This window comes from Ctenopharyngodon idella, chromosome 1 (genome assembly GCF_019924925.1).
Source record: "Ctenopharyngodon idella isolate HZGC_01 chromosome 1, HZGC01, whole genome shotgun sequence".
Classification (NCBI taxonomy): Eukaryota; Metazoa; Chordata; class Actinopteri; order Cypriniformes; family Xenocyprididae; genus Ctenopharyngodon; species Ctenopharyngodon idella.
This window is the reverse complement of record NC_067220.1, coordinates 43,854,091-43,870,867: the sequence shown is the minus strand read 5'-3', so window position 1 is coordinate 43,870,867 and position 16,777 is coordinate 43,854,091. Positions and strand designations below refer to the sequence as shown.

General features: G+C 38.0%; 2 protein-coding genes across 4 annotated transcripts in view; one reads left to right on the top strand and one right to left on the bottom strand.

Moving 5' to 3' along the window:
* Positions 1-4,051, bottom strand: part of LOC127512656 (complement C3) — a 60,858-nt gene extending 56,807 nt beyond the window's left edge. Inside the window, exons 1-11 of one of the 3 annotated variants that reach the window (XM_051894166.1) lie at positions 3,891-4,051; positions 3,597-3,792; positions 3,343-3,508; positions 3,077-3,150; positions 2,868-2,956; positions 2,659-2,741; positions 2,460-2,547; positions 1,657-1,759; positions 1,400-1,520; positions 340-455; positions 85-231 (exon numbers count right to left, since the gene is read on the bottom strand). In XM_051894166.1, the coding sequence (XP_051750126.1) occupies positions 85-231; positions 340-455; positions 1,400-1,520; positions 1,657-1,759; positions 2,460-2,547; positions 2,659-2,741; positions 2,868-2,956; positions 3,077-3,150; positions 3,343-3,508; positions 3,597-3,792; positions 3,891-3,961 (1,254 nt within the window). In that variant the 5' untranslated portion in view covers positions 3,962-4,051. The remainder of the gene's footprint in view (positions 1-84; positions 232-339; positions 456-1,399; positions 1,521-1,656; positions 1,760-2,459; positions 2,548-2,658; positions 2,742-2,867; positions 2,957-3,076; positions 3,151-3,342; positions 3,509-3,596; positions 3,793-3,890) is intronic. The other 2 variants (XM_051894083.1, XM_051893987.1) reach the window with 2 other exon arrangements.
* Positions 4,052-7,798: 3,747 nt separating this feature from the next.
* zgc:65894 (uncharacterized protein LOC335798 homolog) lies at positions 7,799-14,121 on the top strand. The gene is made up of 4 exons (XM_051895640.1): positions 7,799-7,998; positions 9,058-9,166; positions 9,383-9,493; positions 12,590-14,121. The coding sequence occupies exons 1-4, from the start codon at positions 7,942-7,944 to the stop codon at positions 13,645-13,647; spliced, it is 1,335 nt and encodes a 444-aa protein (XP_051751600.1). The 5' UTR covers positions 7,799-7,941; the 3' UTR covers positions 13,648-14,121.
* Positions 14,122-16,777: the final 2,656 nt, after the last annotated feature.

The following is a 16,777-nucleotide window of genomic DNA, read 5'->3' as shown; positions in this document are numbered from 1 at the left end:
ACTCAGATCTGATTTGAATGGTCCTCCACTAGTTCACCAGCGAAACTGACTGGGCATCAGTGCAGTTGAGTTTGCAGATCTTACAGTGATCTCGAGTACGGAATATCCTCCCAGAGTGTTGATGGTAACCTTTGCAATGCCATTGGATCTTGTTCGGCCTCTGACCGCTCCAGGATTGACCTCCACTTCTATATTTTTAGCAGGCATCTGGTCAGGATTTGTTACAAATACCTTTTATAAAACCCAGACCAAAAATGAGACATAAAAAGGAGAAGCATTAAACAATGGTGTCATGTACTTTATCTCAGCTCAACATTGTTGTTTTTGTACTTTTTATACCGAGACATCGAAGGGTATCCCAGGTTTGAAGAATTGAGGCGTTTTTTTGAAGTGGATGGTGTACGGTGACGTCACAATCTGAATGCCTCTCCTTTCTGCTTCCACCATTTCACTGTCTGAAACACACACACACACACACAGGTTTGTATATTAGTGAGGACATTACATAGACTTCCATTGATTTTATATCAGGGCAATGATATTTTCTAACCCAACCCTTGGAACTTGACTGACACGTCATTGGAATGCTGAGAATCTCAGCTTTGTAGACGTGCTTGATATGTATATCAACAGCAGGCACATTTTGACGATGGTGTGGAGATCAGATGTTTCTCCATTCGAGTGGATTTGTGTGGATTTGTTTGTTGCAGACATCCGTGACACAACAGTGGATTATTCATCAACAAAAGCTCACAGAAACATAAAAGTAAGCTAATTAGAAAGTAAAATATGATATAGACTTTGTGGCTAATTTTAATGTACACAATCAGTGATCAGAGTAGAAATGTGAGGTTAGTGTTCGTTTTTTATACAATGATCATATTACACTGCGTGATTCTTTTGAAGATGAACTACGATGTTAAAACTTTAAAATAACAACTTAAAATAACTACATAGCTGAGAATGAGAGTTTTCTTTTGACTTGTCTGTTTTGTGAAAAGCTTATAAAATACATATTCACAGTCTCCCAATACCCCCAATGGGCGATTTGGGACGACTGTCTATTTAAGCCTTATTTTATTACTTTGTGTAACATAAAAACAATAATCATTATATTCTATGTAAAGCAAAGATTATAAACTTTCAAATGGTACCATATATGGAATTATATTAAGGCAAAAAGTGTTAAAAAATTAAGTGCAAATGTTATGACGTCACACTGGGCCCACCCACGGGCTGGTGTTTAGCAGACACTTTTATCCAAAGGGACTTAAACATAAGGAACAATATTATATGATCCAACAATATTCTGAAACAAAATTCAGTTCCAAATGGTGCACAAACACACAAATATGAACATAAACATGCATACAGATGTATAGTGTCTGTTGGGTCTTACCAGTTTGCGTTAAAAGACTGACTGAAACATAGATTGACTTTCCATCCAATTGGTTAAAGTCTGAAAAGGTTTGAAGGATCATCTGATTGGTCAGCTCTACAGTGCCCTTTCCTTTCATTATCTATTCATATGTGACATTGACAGCAACATCAGTCTACAAGATGCAGTGAAAAGCTATTAACTTTTTATTTAAGTTGTTCTCTAGTTGAGGAGAAAAGAGATTGATCCCAACTTGTAAACTGTTTAATTTCTCTCACCTGAACTTTTTGAAGAGAGGTAGCAATACTTGTTTTCTTCTCACCATCTATCACACCAAACACCACAATCGCATTTCCATCCACCTTCTGTCCAATCAGGTACCTAAAACAAACATACAACCTCTAAATACTTTTGATTAGCATTTTTCAAATTGACCAACTTTATGCACAGTCCAGACAGGTTCCTGGTCTGTGTATTAGTGATGGGGATTTGATTACTGTTTACCCTTCTTTTCCCATGCTTTCTACAACATGACGCTTTGCACAAATGGGACTATAACTTCAGTTAGAATGTTAACAATCAGTGATGGCGAAAAATGTGGATTCAGGGACTCAACCTACTTGTTTTCTTGTCTGTATATTAAACTGATTCATTCTGTTACATTGTTATCCCAGTAGGTAATAAGTGACTGTTATGAGTGAGTCGTTGAATCATTCTTTCAATTTATTTAATTCAAGAACTAAACAACTGTTATTATGAGTGAGTCATTGAATAATTCACTCATCCAATTTGTTCAAAGCCACTGTTCAAAATTCACTTTCAATTAAACTGATTAGTTCATTCATTCATTCACTGGAAACAATTCACTCATGGGTTTTATGCATGAATGAGACTCGCTGATACTACAAAATCTTCTGATTTAGTTTCAAAATCACAGAAACGTCAAGAGAAGAGGAATTACTTGGGGAAAGTTTTGATTGTTCATAAAAAGGATTTTGTGGTTTTACATACAATTTTAATCAGTGTGTTCACTCATTAAAGATCAAAGAAGATCAAAGAAGCTGAAAATACGTTGTCTTACTTGGCTTCAATGTCGACTGCCAGACTCTGATCATCCACATAGTAGAATGACTTACTGGGTATTAATTTCACTTCAAATGTTGGAAGCACTATAAATCAATCCAGAGAAAGGACAAACAAAAATATAATAATAAAGCCATTTTATCAGTTTTTAAGTTGTTATTGTCATCTTAGGGAAAAACAGATGACACAGGTCTTACCATATTCTTTGACCTCAAAGTCTGTGGTAAACGTCTTCTGAGGAGTGTTTGTGTGCCGAGTGACCACCTTCCACATCCCAGTACTGAAACAAAAACATTTCAAAACATTTAAACAAATTATCATAGACAAATTCAAGATATCCTGAGGTAGACATAATGGATCATTGAAAGCAGGTTCAATCTTCACAGTGTTTCACATAAAAACACACCTGGAAACCTCAGGAATGGCGTAGAATCCGTACGCCATCCCTTTCACTGGATATATCTTCTCTGATGAAACTGTGATGCCTTGTGGATTCTTAAGAAACACAGAAATCAGTATTAACACTGTGTTTGCTGACATCGTCAGTGCAATGATGCTCATTACAGCTGGAATGTCATGAATGAGTCTGTGTGCGTGTTAAATAACATTGTGTACCATCACTTCCACCATGATTCCAGACTGACTGAGTGGTTTCATGTTGGGGGTCAGACAGAAAATCCTGTATCGAACTGCAAAAGAAATCAAAGCAAAAAGTGAAATATGAGTTCTGATTGTTTTGTTTTCTGCAGATTCAAACCCTGATAAAAGCAGCATTCAGTTTAATAATAAACAGGATGATGTCATGCTGATGTAACAGGTTTAAAGTTCACATTGCGCAATAATTCACTCAATATTTGCCATGTTTTAGCACTGAATCTTACCTGTGCTAGCAGGAGTGTAGATGGGCTTGTCTGTCTGTACAAATATATATCCAGTCTGGAATGAGACCATGACCACTTTCTCCAGAGTGTTGGTTGGAAATTGAGCTTGTAGATACACATACTGCTTCTCCAGAGGATCATCAAAGATTTTCTGATTATCAGGGATCTAAAGAACAATCAGTCAACCTGAAGTGTATCTCATAATAAACTAATGAGAATGAGACATAACTGCACTGTAATTATGGAGCTCTCACCTTTATATCTGTAAGGATCTGGTAATTGTTGTCTGCAGTCAGTGTCACTGATTTGGACAGTATTTCCTTGTCTTTCTTTGGAAACTTCTTTACTATGATCCTTACGTTCAGGTTTCCTCCAGAATAATCCTGAGCCTCCACAAACACGTTCTCTGAGGAACCCACTCTCAGCAAATTAGGAGCTGACAGAACAAACCTGAGGAGATAAAGACAGAGCGTTTGAAATCTCAAAAACAGTTCACACATTAAAACACATTAGAAACTCTATGAGCAAACGGTGTGTTTAATACTCACAGCGGGTCACACAGTGTGAGGAGGGGTGAGGAAAGAAGAACAACAGTCAGACACAGCAGCTTCACGTCCATCCTGTCTGTCTGTGTGTCTCTTCCTGTGAGCGTCTGTGAACCTGCAACAGCTCAGATTTATACCCGCCTCCGTGACCCTCAGAGTCCAAACTGCTCTCTCTATCTATTTGTTTGCATGTGTTTTATAAATAAACTGAAACTTCAGTTCACCAATCTACAATCAGTATCAGTATAGCAGTACAGTACAGTGCTGCCAATTTGGCGATGTTGTTGCTAGATCTAATGACTTCCCCACCCCTTTAGAGACTTTTTTTTCAAATCCTAGTGACAAACCTAAAATTAAAAAAAAACAAAACAAACAAAAAAAAAAAACAGAAAATTTCTAACTTACCTTTTTGAGTTATCTTTTTACATTGACTCAGTTAAATTGTATTTACTTAGAATTTTAAGTACTTTCAACTTGACAAATGTAGTTATTTGAACTTATAAAGTTTAGTTGGAATAACTTTACGAAAGTAAAGTAAACTTATTTTTTCAAGCTGGGCATTTAGACACACTAAAGCCCTGGATACACTGCACGATTTTAGCAATCCTATAAGATCATTACTTTATCACACTCTGCGACATGGAGCTATTAAACTTGGGTACGACATGCATGTAGACTGTACGATCATGACACCTATTGACTCGTAGGCTATGATGCAAGTTTCTATAGAAGAATAAAACGTCATCAGAATGTGCTAGCGGTTAACAAAACACCATGGTGAATCACACTTTGGCAGTTGTAGATTTTATGTGTGCTGAAAATAAAAAGGAAGTGGCGAAAGAAGAAGGGAAAAGAGCTTGAAGCAAGAAGTTTGGAGTTTTAGTACATTTTTATTGGCTGGTCAGCAGACGTATGTCGTAGCAGCAAACACACTGTGCGTTGATTATGCTAAATTTCTGACACTGTCAGAAAACTATCGTAAGCTATCTTTAATCACAAGACCGGGAAAACGGCTGTCTTTGAACCTTTCTCATTGTACAACATAAGACCACCGATTAAGAGCCAGAAATCATAGAAATTGCCACAATTGTTTCACGATGGCAATCTTTTGTCTGGGACAGCCAAAAATCATGCAGTGTATCCCGGGCTTTAGACATCAACACTCATCATACAAACCTCAACAATGGTGACAAAACAACTACTAAAATTCATGCCGCAATGCATGCTGGGAGCCATGGGTGAGTTGTGATTGGTGCACCCAGAATGCACTGCAGCATGAAGCTTTTTGTTGATTGTCACCATTGCCGAGATTCATACGCTGATTCTTGATGTCAGTAGCCAAGTTTCCATTCAGTTTTTTTTTTGCAATGTTTTGTTATTGATAAAGCCAATATGCTTTTTTTTTTATTTTATTTTTTTTATACGCCTTCCTTATTCAACTTACGTAACGAACGTGGCGCCAGTTCCATTTTTTCCGTAAGTTGAACAGGGAAGGCGTAGGACATACAGAGTAAGCTTTTTGAAGAATACGGAAGGCAGAATGGTGCAAAGCACCGTGTATTTTTTTTTTAGAAAATGACCGATCGTTTCACTAGATAAGACCCTTATTCCTCGTCTGGTATCGTTTAAAGCCCTTTGAAGCTGCACTAAAACTGTAATTTTGACCTTCAACAGTGGAGTCCATTAAAGTCCACTATAAGGAGAATAATCCTGGAATGTTTTCATCAAAAGCCTTAATTTCTTTTCAACTGAAGAAAGAAGGACATGGACATCTTGGATGACATGGGGGTGAGTAAATTATCAGGAAAAATGTATTTGAAAGTGGACTAATCCTTTAACTTAAAGAGTTGAATATGATAGGTTGCCTTATTTAAGTAAGCTCACCTTTTTTTTTTTTTTATAGTGAATATAATTGTACTTACTTTCTCACAAACACATCATTTTACATTTTTTTTTCAGATACGAATGCCAAAAAATGCGTTTTTGTTTCCTTTTTAAAGGACTCCTGGATTTTCATTGTCACTGAATTATTAGTTTGTTTGTTTTTTTGTTTTTTTTTTGCTGATTTGATGAATTTATTGTAAAAAAAAAAAAAAAAAAAAATACTGCTTATGTAGCCCCTCCAATTCGCACCTGCCCGCTCTAAGTGGGACGCGAACCCCGGCCCATCCGCATGGGAGTCGGACGCTCTAACAAGGAGGCTAAAGGCTACAACCTCTAGCATCAGTTGCTAGAGCATCTCTTGAGATCAGGGGAGTGAGGTTTACACACACAGCACTTACCAGCTTATGTCCGTTACACTCACCCCCCCCCCCAAACCTCACTCCCATCCAGGTCACAGCACCAATGTAGCCCCTCCAGTTCGCACCTGCCCACTCCAAGCGGGACGCAAACCCGGGCCCATCCGCATGGGAGGTGGGCGCTCTAACAAAGAGGCTAGAGCGCCTCTTGAGTTCAGGGGAGTGAAGCACCAATCAGACAGAGTGGGCAAGTGGTATAAAGATTGGATGGATGGATGATTTCCTATCTCTCACATACAACCAGTTACAATATTACTTCTGTTTGAAGTGGATTTTGATAGGAAATAATATGTAAAACATTTCCAAAGAACTTTAAATACACTACTACTTCAACTTTAAACATAAATTACTTACACAATCACTATGTACACTATCAGAGTCCACTCTGTTAGGTCTTCTCATTTAACAGAGTGAACATTCTGACCTAAAATCAGCTGTCTGAGCAAAAAGAAGCTAACATAGGTTATTAAATTAGCCTGCACTGTAATTTTCAAAATTATTTTTGTCTTCATATTTCCCCCATACTGAGGTTACTGACGTCTTTATGATATGAGAGGTGACAATAGCTTGAGGGACAAGCTAAAAACTTTAATTATAATTGTTAAAATAAATTTTATAATTAGAGAGAATCTTCACTGATATTAAACTTTTAGGGAAAAAAATCATGTGGGCTTATAGTAAATGTTGTATTTATTATGAAATTGAGATACACAGGCCTGGGGATTATTATTATTATTTTTTTTTTAAACAACTGCAATATGGTCACAGTTCAAATGGTGTTATTTGAGATAAAGACAGCTTTAAAAATTATACTGTTCAATATTTTAAGGCAGTAAGATCATGATTTTACTGGGGACACAAAAGGCACTGAATCCCAGGAATGACTCAGCTAAGACTCAACATGCACCTCTCAAGAGAAAGATGAGGGAAAGCTGGACCTCTGTTGTCATGGAGATGATTACATCATAGCAGCACTGTTGGCTGTGTTGCCAGATTGGGCGGGTTCCCGCCCAACATTATTCAGACCAGCGCCATGACAGGTATGAAGGCGAGGCTGTGACTGTTTTCAAAGGCATCTGCTGTAAAACGCTGTATAAAGCTCCTAGATCACTTATAATTTTACACAGCTCATATTGTCGAGAGTCTGAATTTCAACTGAAATTTCTTGGAAAGATATTTTTGCAGTGTTTCATCAGCAGAATATAATACTGTAGTTTTTGTTCTCTTTCTGCTGAATGTGCAACAGCAACAAGGCGAGAATGATCATGAGGCACTTTAAAAGTAGAATAATTTTTTAAAATTATTTAAATATTTTATTTGTAACATAATATACCCTATAGTTGTAGAAAACTTAGTAGAGTATTGGGTAAATTAATTTGTTTATATTACTATAGAATTACCACAATAAATGAATTCAAGTACTCTACTATAGTATGGTTCAAAAACACTATAATTACTATAGTATTTTTTTTTTTTTTTTTTTTACCTGGGAACCTTGAATGACATGACAATAAAATTCTATCGCATTATTTTGGCAGTTAACGTTTTGGCCGTTTTTTTGGAGTGGGCGGGATTTGATGAGCTTTGGGATGGAAATCGTCCACCCAATCTGGCAACACTGACTGTTGGAAGCAGGTTGACGGGAGCGCGCACTACGCAGTAGTCTGGGCGAGACAGTAATCCGGAGAGGTTGTGAGAACGAGCTGTCGAGATTCTACAGATTTTCATCTTATTTTCGCCTCTTTGAAGTCAACATGCGTGAGATAGTGCACCTTCAGGCGGGCCAGTGCGGGAATCAGATCGGAGCTAAGGTAGAACAGCAAAAATAAACGCTTCCATTTGCTTCGATGTTTTATAATAGGCCTAATCATATCATCAAAATATTGTATTGCTTTGCGCTGTTACTATTGCATAATAAACCATTTCATGTACAGTTTTTGAAATTGTTCCTTTTAGCAGTTTTCTGAATGTTACGGAATTCGATGGCTTTTTAAACTGTAAGTATCGCGAAACGCTTGGTGAGTTCCTCATGATCCTGCGTCGTATTTTTTGATGCGTATCTTGCGCCGGCTGTCTGAGAGGGGTGTGGCGGCTGGCTCGCGCTTTAATCGCATTACAATAGCATTACAATCGCATTACAATCATCCAAAATATTTCAAGAAGATTGTTATAAAATAAGCATTTTAATTATAACGAGACGTTTAATACAAAACCTTAGCGTCTATTTTCGTCTTGTTCTCTTTCATTGTGCACTGCAATGGCGTAGTAGACGACGCCAGACATTTGCCCATGTTCATGGCGAACAATTATTTATTTATTAATTATTTTTTCTTAATTTATTTTAAAATGTCGACGACAAAAAAAATCAACAGAGTAACTATTACTCTACAGAATTTTTTTTTTTTTTTAATTTTAATTTTTATTAAATTTAAACAGTAAAGCAATTATGTAAGAAAACAACTAATGAATGAACAAAAATGTAAAAGATAATGTACAAAACTTATCAACCCATTGTTTTGTCCAGCAAATATAATAAATTGTATGCATTTATAATGGTTTAAAAGAAGTGACAACCTAGCATCTATTAATAACATTGTCCTAAGTACACAGTTTAAGCTTTCTGTTAAAAATGTACCTTCATAATATAGTGTTCACAACAGTTATTGTAAAAAATACTTTTTTTTTTAGACAAATATTATGTTCCATTTTCGAGAGGTTTTTGAACTAGGTGTTTGTAACCAACATGCTGTATACAGACAACATGCATTTGTTCAACTTTTGACTCAAATACCTTATGTGATATAACTAGCCCTGGCCCTATTACACAGCATCAGTGAGATTTTATGGCTTTTATTTTTTGTTTCACTCAGTTCTGGGAGGTGATCAGTGACGAGCATGGCATTGACCCCACCGGCAGCTACCATGGAGACAGTGACCTGCAGCTGGACCGGATCAGTGTTTACTACAACGAAGCTTCTGGTAGGCACATCACCACAGTTTAACACAGGGAACATCAAATGTCCGATTCCTGGATTGACCAACTGAAGGACTCTTGCATATCACAGACACACTCCCACCCTATACTAAGTGTTTTTTTTTTCTTTTTTTTTTTTTTTCTTTTTATTACGATTATAAATTAACCCTAATTTACACACAATCTCCATACAAACATTCTCTGGTTGTCTGTTTTCCCAGGGGGAAAGTATGTCCCTCGTGCCATCCTTGTGGATCTAGAGCCAGGAACCATGGACTCCGTCCGCTCAGGGCCTTTTGGACAGATATTCAGACCTGACAACTTTGTTTTTGGTATATAAACATCCTCCACTTGTATCTCATTGCATGCAAATATCTGTGTTTGATACAGCTAGGAAAGTTCTGAATGTTGAAGATATCTCTGATACTGATCTCATATTTTTGAATGAAACCTGTGTTCAGACATTTTTATAGTGAAATTAAAGGCATAGCCAGAAAATGAAAATTATATTATTACCTTTACTTAATTATTTATGATTTTTTCCTTAAGTGAAACACTCATGAAGATTTTGAAAAATACAATAAAAGTCAGTGGGGTCCAGCATTATTTTGTACCCCAAAATATCTTCTTACATGTTCAGCACAAGAAAGAATGTCATACAGGTTTGGAACAACATGAGGGTGAACAAATGATGGCAGCATTTTCATCTTTAAGTGTAGTATCCCTTTTAATTTGTTTTAAATTAAAGATAAATCACAGACTCCTAGTGGCATTAAAAATGAAAATGTTTTATTTGATTAATTGTTAGAAATTTATAAACTACAATAAAAATGACAAGAAAAGCTCATTGGTATTATGCTAATTAGTACCCGCAGATGGGCTAATTTTGAATAATTTAGATTCATCAACATTAGAATAAAATTACCTGTTGTGAATCCTGAGTAAGCTTTTAGCATTTTCTGTTCACTGACTTTGAGACCTGTTTTTTTTTTTTTTTTTTAATGATTCCACTGCTCCTAACCACTGGATTTCACTAGCATGATGTGGTTTTGAAATATGTAGTATTTTAGTTTTCATTTTAAAGGGTTAGTTCATCCAAAAATTTTAATTCTGTCATTAATTTCTCACCCTCATGACGTTCCAAACCCGTAAGACTTTTGTTCATCTTCAGAACACAAATGAAGATCTTTTTAATGAAATCTGAGAGCTTTCTGTCCCTCCATAGACAGCTACATGACTACCACTTTGACACTTCAAGAAGTTCATAAAGAGATCGTAAAACTAATCCATATGAATTGAGCGGTTTAGTCTAAATTTTCTAAAGAGACACAATCACTTTATATGATGAACAGATTTAATTTAGGCTTTTGTTCACATATAAACATTCATCAGCTCACACATCAGTTGTGGTAAATGGAAGCTCAAGCAAAGCCACTAAATGACAAGCCTGCAACCATTAGCCAAAAAAGCGTAACGGCTAATGCTAACGCTGCAGCTGTGGTAAAGACTGCCAGTACGCAGGAAAGGAGACCAGAGGCCATTACACAATAGGTTGAGAGGTGTCGCATGTGATTAAATTAGCAGTTACGCTTTCTCCAATGGTAAGAGATACTGATCCTCTCATCTCCCTATAATAATACAATCTCTGGTTCAAGCATGTTTGCTTGACATGCGAGAACCAATGAGGTTCATTCTTGTGTTATGCAGCACATTTGAGCTTCCGAAAGAACCAATGAGGTTCATTCTTGTGTTACGCAGCACATTTGAGCTTCCGCAAGAACCAATTAGGTTCATTCATGTGTGTTACTCAGAACGTTTGAGCTTCAGCAGGAACCAATGAGGTTCATTCTCGTGTTACGCAACACGTTTGAGCTTCAGCAGGAACCAATGAGGTTCATTCTTGTGTTACGCAGCACATTTGAGCTTCCGCAAGAACCAATTAGGTTCATTCATGTGTGTTACTCAGAACGTTTGAGCTTCAGCAGGAACCAATGAGGTTCATTCTCATGTTACGCAATACGTTTAAGCTTCAGCAGGAACCAATGAGGTTCATTCTCGTGTTACGCAACACGTTTGAGCTTCAGCAGGAACCAATGAGGTTCATTCTCGTGTTACGCAACACGTTTGAGCTTCAGCAGGAACCAATGAGGTTCATTCTTGTGTGTTACGCAACACGTTTGAGCTTCACATAAGAACCAATGAGGTTCATTCTTGTGTGTTACGCAACACGTTTGAGCTTCACATAAGAACCAATGAGGTTCATTCTTGTGTGTTACGCAGCACATTTGAGCTTCCTCAAGAACCAATAAGGTTCATTCTTGTGTTACGCAGCACGTTTGAGCTTCCGCAACAACCAATGAGGTTCATTCTCGTGTTACGCAGCACATTTGAGCTTCCTCAAGAACCAATGAGGTTCATTCTCGTGTTACGCAGCACGTTTGAGCTTCCGCAACAACCAATGAGGTTCGTTCTCGTGTTATGCAGCACGTTTGAGCTTCCGCAACAACCAATGAGGTTCGTTCTTGTGTGTTATGCAGCACATTTGAGCTTCCTCAAGAACCAATGAGGTTCGTTCTCGTGTTATGCAGCACGTTTGAGCTTCCGCAACAACCAATGAGGTTCGTTCTCGTGTGTTATGCAGCACATTTGAGCTTCCTCAAGAACCAATGAGGTTCGTTCTCGTGTTATGCAGCACGTTTGAGCTTCCGCAACAACCAATGAGGTTCGTTCTCGTGTTATGCAGCACGTTTGAGCTTCCGCAACAACCAATGAGGTTCGTTCTCGTGTGTTATGCAGCACATTTGAGCTTCCTCAAGAACCAATGAGGTTCGTTCTCGTGTTATGCAGCACGTTTGAGCTTCCGCAACAACCAATGAGGTTCGTTCTCGTGTGTTATGCAGCACATTTGAGCTTCCTCAAGAACCAATGAGGTTCGTTCTCGTGTTATGCAGCACGTTTGAGCTTCCGCAACAACCAATGAGGTTCGTTCTCGTGTGTTATGCAGCACGTTTGAGATTCAGCAAGAACCAATGAAGTTCGTTCTTGTGTGTTATGCAACATGTTTGAGCTTCAGCAGGAACCAATGAGGTTCATTCTCGTGTTACGCAGCACGTTTGAGCTTCCGCAAGAACCAATGAGGTTCATTTTTGTGTTACGCAGCACGTTTGAGCTTCAACCAATGAGGCTCATGCTTGTGTGTTACGCAGCACGTTTGAGCTTCAGCAAGAACCAATGGAGGGACAGAAATCTCTTTTAGATTTCATTAAAATATCTTCATTTGTGTTCCGAAGATAAACAAAAGTCTTAAGGGTTTGGAACGGCATAAGGGCAAGTAATTAATGACAGATTTTCATTTTTGGGTGAACTAACCCTTTAATAACTTTGCATCATGAAGCGCTAATGGATTTTGTGTCCTGCTTGTACTGTAGGTCAGAGTGGAGCAGGTAATAACTGGGCTAAGGGTCATTACACAGAGGGTGCCGAACTGGTGGACTCAGTGATGGACGTGGTTCGCAAGGAAGCTGAGAGCTGTGACTGCCTGCAGGGCTTCCAGCTCACGCACTCGCTGGGAGGAGGAACCGGTTCAGGCATGGGAACACTTCTCATCAGCAAGATCCGTGAGGAGTATCCAGACCGCATCATGAACACCTTCAGCGTGGTGCCATCTCCTAAAGTGTCGGACACGGTCGTGGAGCCCTACAACGCCACGCTGTCCGTCCATCAGCTGGTGGAGAACACAGACGAGACCTACTGCATCGACAACGAGGCGCTGTACGATATCTGCTTCCGCACACTCAAACTCACCACGCCCACGTATGGTGACCTCAACCACCTCGTCTCGGCCACCATGAGCGGCGTCACCACCTGCCTGAGGTTCCCTGGACAGTTGAACGCTGATCTTCGCAAACTGGCAGTCAACATGGTGCCCTTCCCTCGTCTGCACTTCTTCATGCCTGGCTTTGCTCCTCTCACCAGCAGGGGGAGCCAGCAGTACCGCGCCCTCTCAGTTCCTGAGCTCACCCAGCAGATGTTCGATGCCAAGAACATGATGGCCGCGTGCGACCCGCGCCATGGACGCTACCTGACCGTGGCTGTTGTTTTCCGTGGACGCATGTCCATGAAGGAGGTAGACGAGCAGATGCTGAACATCCAGAACAAGAACAGCAGCTACTTTGTGGAGTGGATCCCAAACAATGTGAAGACCGCTGTTTGCGACATCCCGCCCCGCGGGCTCAAGATGTCTGGAACCTTCATCGGCAACAGCACTGCCATCCAGGAGCTCTTCAAGCGTATTTCAGAGCAGTTCACTGCCATGTTCCGCCGCAAGGCCTTCCTGCACTGGTACACCGGAGAGGGCATGGACGAGATGGAGTTCACGGAGGCAGAGAGCAACATGAACGACCTGGTGTCCGAGTACCAGCAGTACCAGGAAGCCACCGCCGAGGAGGGAGAGTTCGAGGAGGAGGGTGAAGAGGAGGCCGCCTGATTGCCATCTCATCCACCATCTTCTGATTCATCTCCATCTCCTCTCAAGTCAAGTCAAGTCACCTTTATTTATTTAATTTATAGTGCTTTATACAATACAGATTGTTTAAAAGCAGGTTAAATTGATAACAGGAAAATTATGCATTTCGGCTGTTGGGCAGCTGAAGTCAGTTCAGTGTTGATTCAGTTCCATTGTAAAGATAATTAAATAATAAATTAGTTCATTTCATCTATAAAGCAGTTCTGCAAAAAATGTTGGCATCGTCCAGCTCAGTTAAGTTCTCATACAACAGCATCAGAGCAGTCAGATCAAAAATATTGTTGAATATTAAATATCCCAGTCCTGTTCTGTTAAACAGGGACAATCCTTTCAAATTTTAGTGTGATTCTAATTCTTCTGTGATTCTAGCCCTTTCCTCGTTTTGTTAAAATGACCATGGATTCACTGAATAAAGACATGACAAAACTGAAAAAAGTTGTGCTGTGTGACTTATAGAATAAACCTTCTTGAAATAAATGTTAAAATTTAAGTTTAACTGGTTTTATGATTATATTAGTAGGTCATTCCTGGGATTTGGTAATACTTTAGTCCCCCAGACTTTTTTAAAGTGGTGGTTCACCAAAATTAAAATGTTAAAAGCTTTTCACAATTCTTTGGTATGTCCATTTATAAAGAATAAAAATTATTGCATTTTTATCATAAAATAATGTTATTTCCATCGTTAAGCATTTTGCCATGTCCCAGAGGCACTTCACTAAATTTGTACTTAGAAAATATTTCACAAAATGTTCACAGTGTCTATAATTTTTGGCAATATTGTATTTGTGTTATACTTAGGAAAAAAAAAAGTAAGATATTTTATAAAAAACGGACTGAAGTTATGTCCCTCGGTCTGAACTCAACCCTGTCACGCCCACCACACCAATAATTTAGGCTCCACTAATATGTGCCATCATTTGCCAGAAATTACATCATTCAGGTCTCTAACAGTGGTGCAAAAGATAAGTATTTTCATACTTTTTATTCATATTTTTCAGGCGTGTTATAGTCGGGGAGTGTACTGCTGTCAAGCTTAACAAATCAATCCCATCACATAAAGTTAAGATGGAAAATTATTATTTTTCAAAATTTTATTTTAATGTATTATTTATTTTATTTGAAACATTGTATATACAATGTACTTACTTCATTGCTGCCATAGATGGTCTATCCTACACTACATGAGGAGCAGTGGCCATTTTGAGCAAAAAAACTCAACCCTGTCACATATTTGTATATATGACATTGTTTCAGGGTTGTAAACTTGTGACAGGGTTCAGTTTTTCACTTCATTTAGGAATAATTTTAATTATATATATATATATGTATATATATATATATATATATATATATATATATATGTGTGTGTGTGTGTATGTATTAGTCATGGTTTCAGTAAAGATATGCTTACCAAAATCATGACAACTCATAATTTTGTTATAAATAGAATATTTGATGTAGTGTCCACAAAAAGAATAATATATTGGGCATCTAAGTGATACTTGCACGTTTAATATGTTCCTTGCCTGGGCGAGGTGGTCTCACATCTTTGTCACCTTTTTCGCCCCTGATGAGTTTGCATCCCTGAATATAAATGGAAGGCAATGTCTCCCTTCAAACCTGTTACAGTCTTCAACCAGTCACAATATTCTCAACCTTGTCACATTAATATTTTTGAAAAAAATAAAGGCATTTCTTGCTGATTACCACCTGACATGAAGGACTAACACAATAAAATTGTGGTTTTAGTTAAACATCTAAACTGAAAACATTTTTTTTTACAAGAATAAAGAGACCATGGACACTCAATTTGTCTATTTTTAACTTAAGTCCCATAAAAATTTAAAAATTAACAAATTGTTAGGAGGGACACTTGAGCAGTAGGTAGGCCTAAATGTTTGTTTTAAAACAAGTTTTGTGTAGAATCCTTTTTAAACCAACTCCATTTTGTCCGTTACAGAGTTGAGAATAAAATTTGTTTATAAATCTGAAAATAAATAAATAAATAATAATAAAAAAAGGTCTTTAATGCCAGAGGTGGGAATGATTTGTTGGAGGTTTGATGTGTGCGAATTTTAAGCGCGATCAATTAACGGTCAAAGAGTGCGAGACGACCGAGGTAAGATGTAGCTACACATCTGTTCAAACAACTTCTGTTTTACGACAGAAATGTTAAATGACTGACGGCAATACCCATGAAAAGTATTAAAAATTTTTGGTCAAATTTAGCCGTTTTGACGCGTCATTTCAGCATGTTAGATTTTATGATTTCTCGTTTCCACAAACTTAATATGGCAGGTTATTGTGAACATAAGATATACAGTCACAATTATGAGAAATTAAGTCACAATTTTGAGTAATAATGAGACAGTCACAATTGTGAGTAACAAATTAGCGATAAAGTCACAATTACCTTTGTGACGGGCTTGAAACGGGCTTCCGTAGAAAGTTGACAAATTAAGTTGAAAACGTCCTTGGGAATATTACTCTAACCGTTAAAAAACATTTTACTCGCGTTCAGAAAACTGGACATCTTCACGGTTTCCTCCATTTTCATGCTGATCCTCCACTGAACACTAGAGGGAACCAGTTTGCACAAAACAATTGGTACCACTAACTTGGATGTACTTTCAAAGCAATGACAATATTAGTCAAAGGAGTTGTCAGAATAGTGTGTGTTTGTGTGTCTGAGGAAGTGTACGTCTGTGTAAATAGGACAAAGTTACCTGTTATTAGCACATCCATGTTTTAGTGTTAGTGAGAGAGAGAGAGAAAGAGAGAGAGCAAACACGAGGAATGATGAGAGCATAAAAAACAGCAGTGATACAATAGAGGAAGTCAGTTCCTGTATTTCCTCTTCCATGTGTTTATGTTTTCAACCATCACTAGGTGAAAGTGTGAGTTTATCCTACATATGAATGAACACACATTCAGGCCAGTTAAAAATATTATAAAGGTAAAACAACAACACTATAAAATAAACCCTTTCAACTTTTAACATAATAAAAGTGCATAAAATGATTCATATAATAATAAGTGAGCATTTTAAAATAGTCTAATTAAGAGTTTCTGAAGTGATTCAACCTAAAGA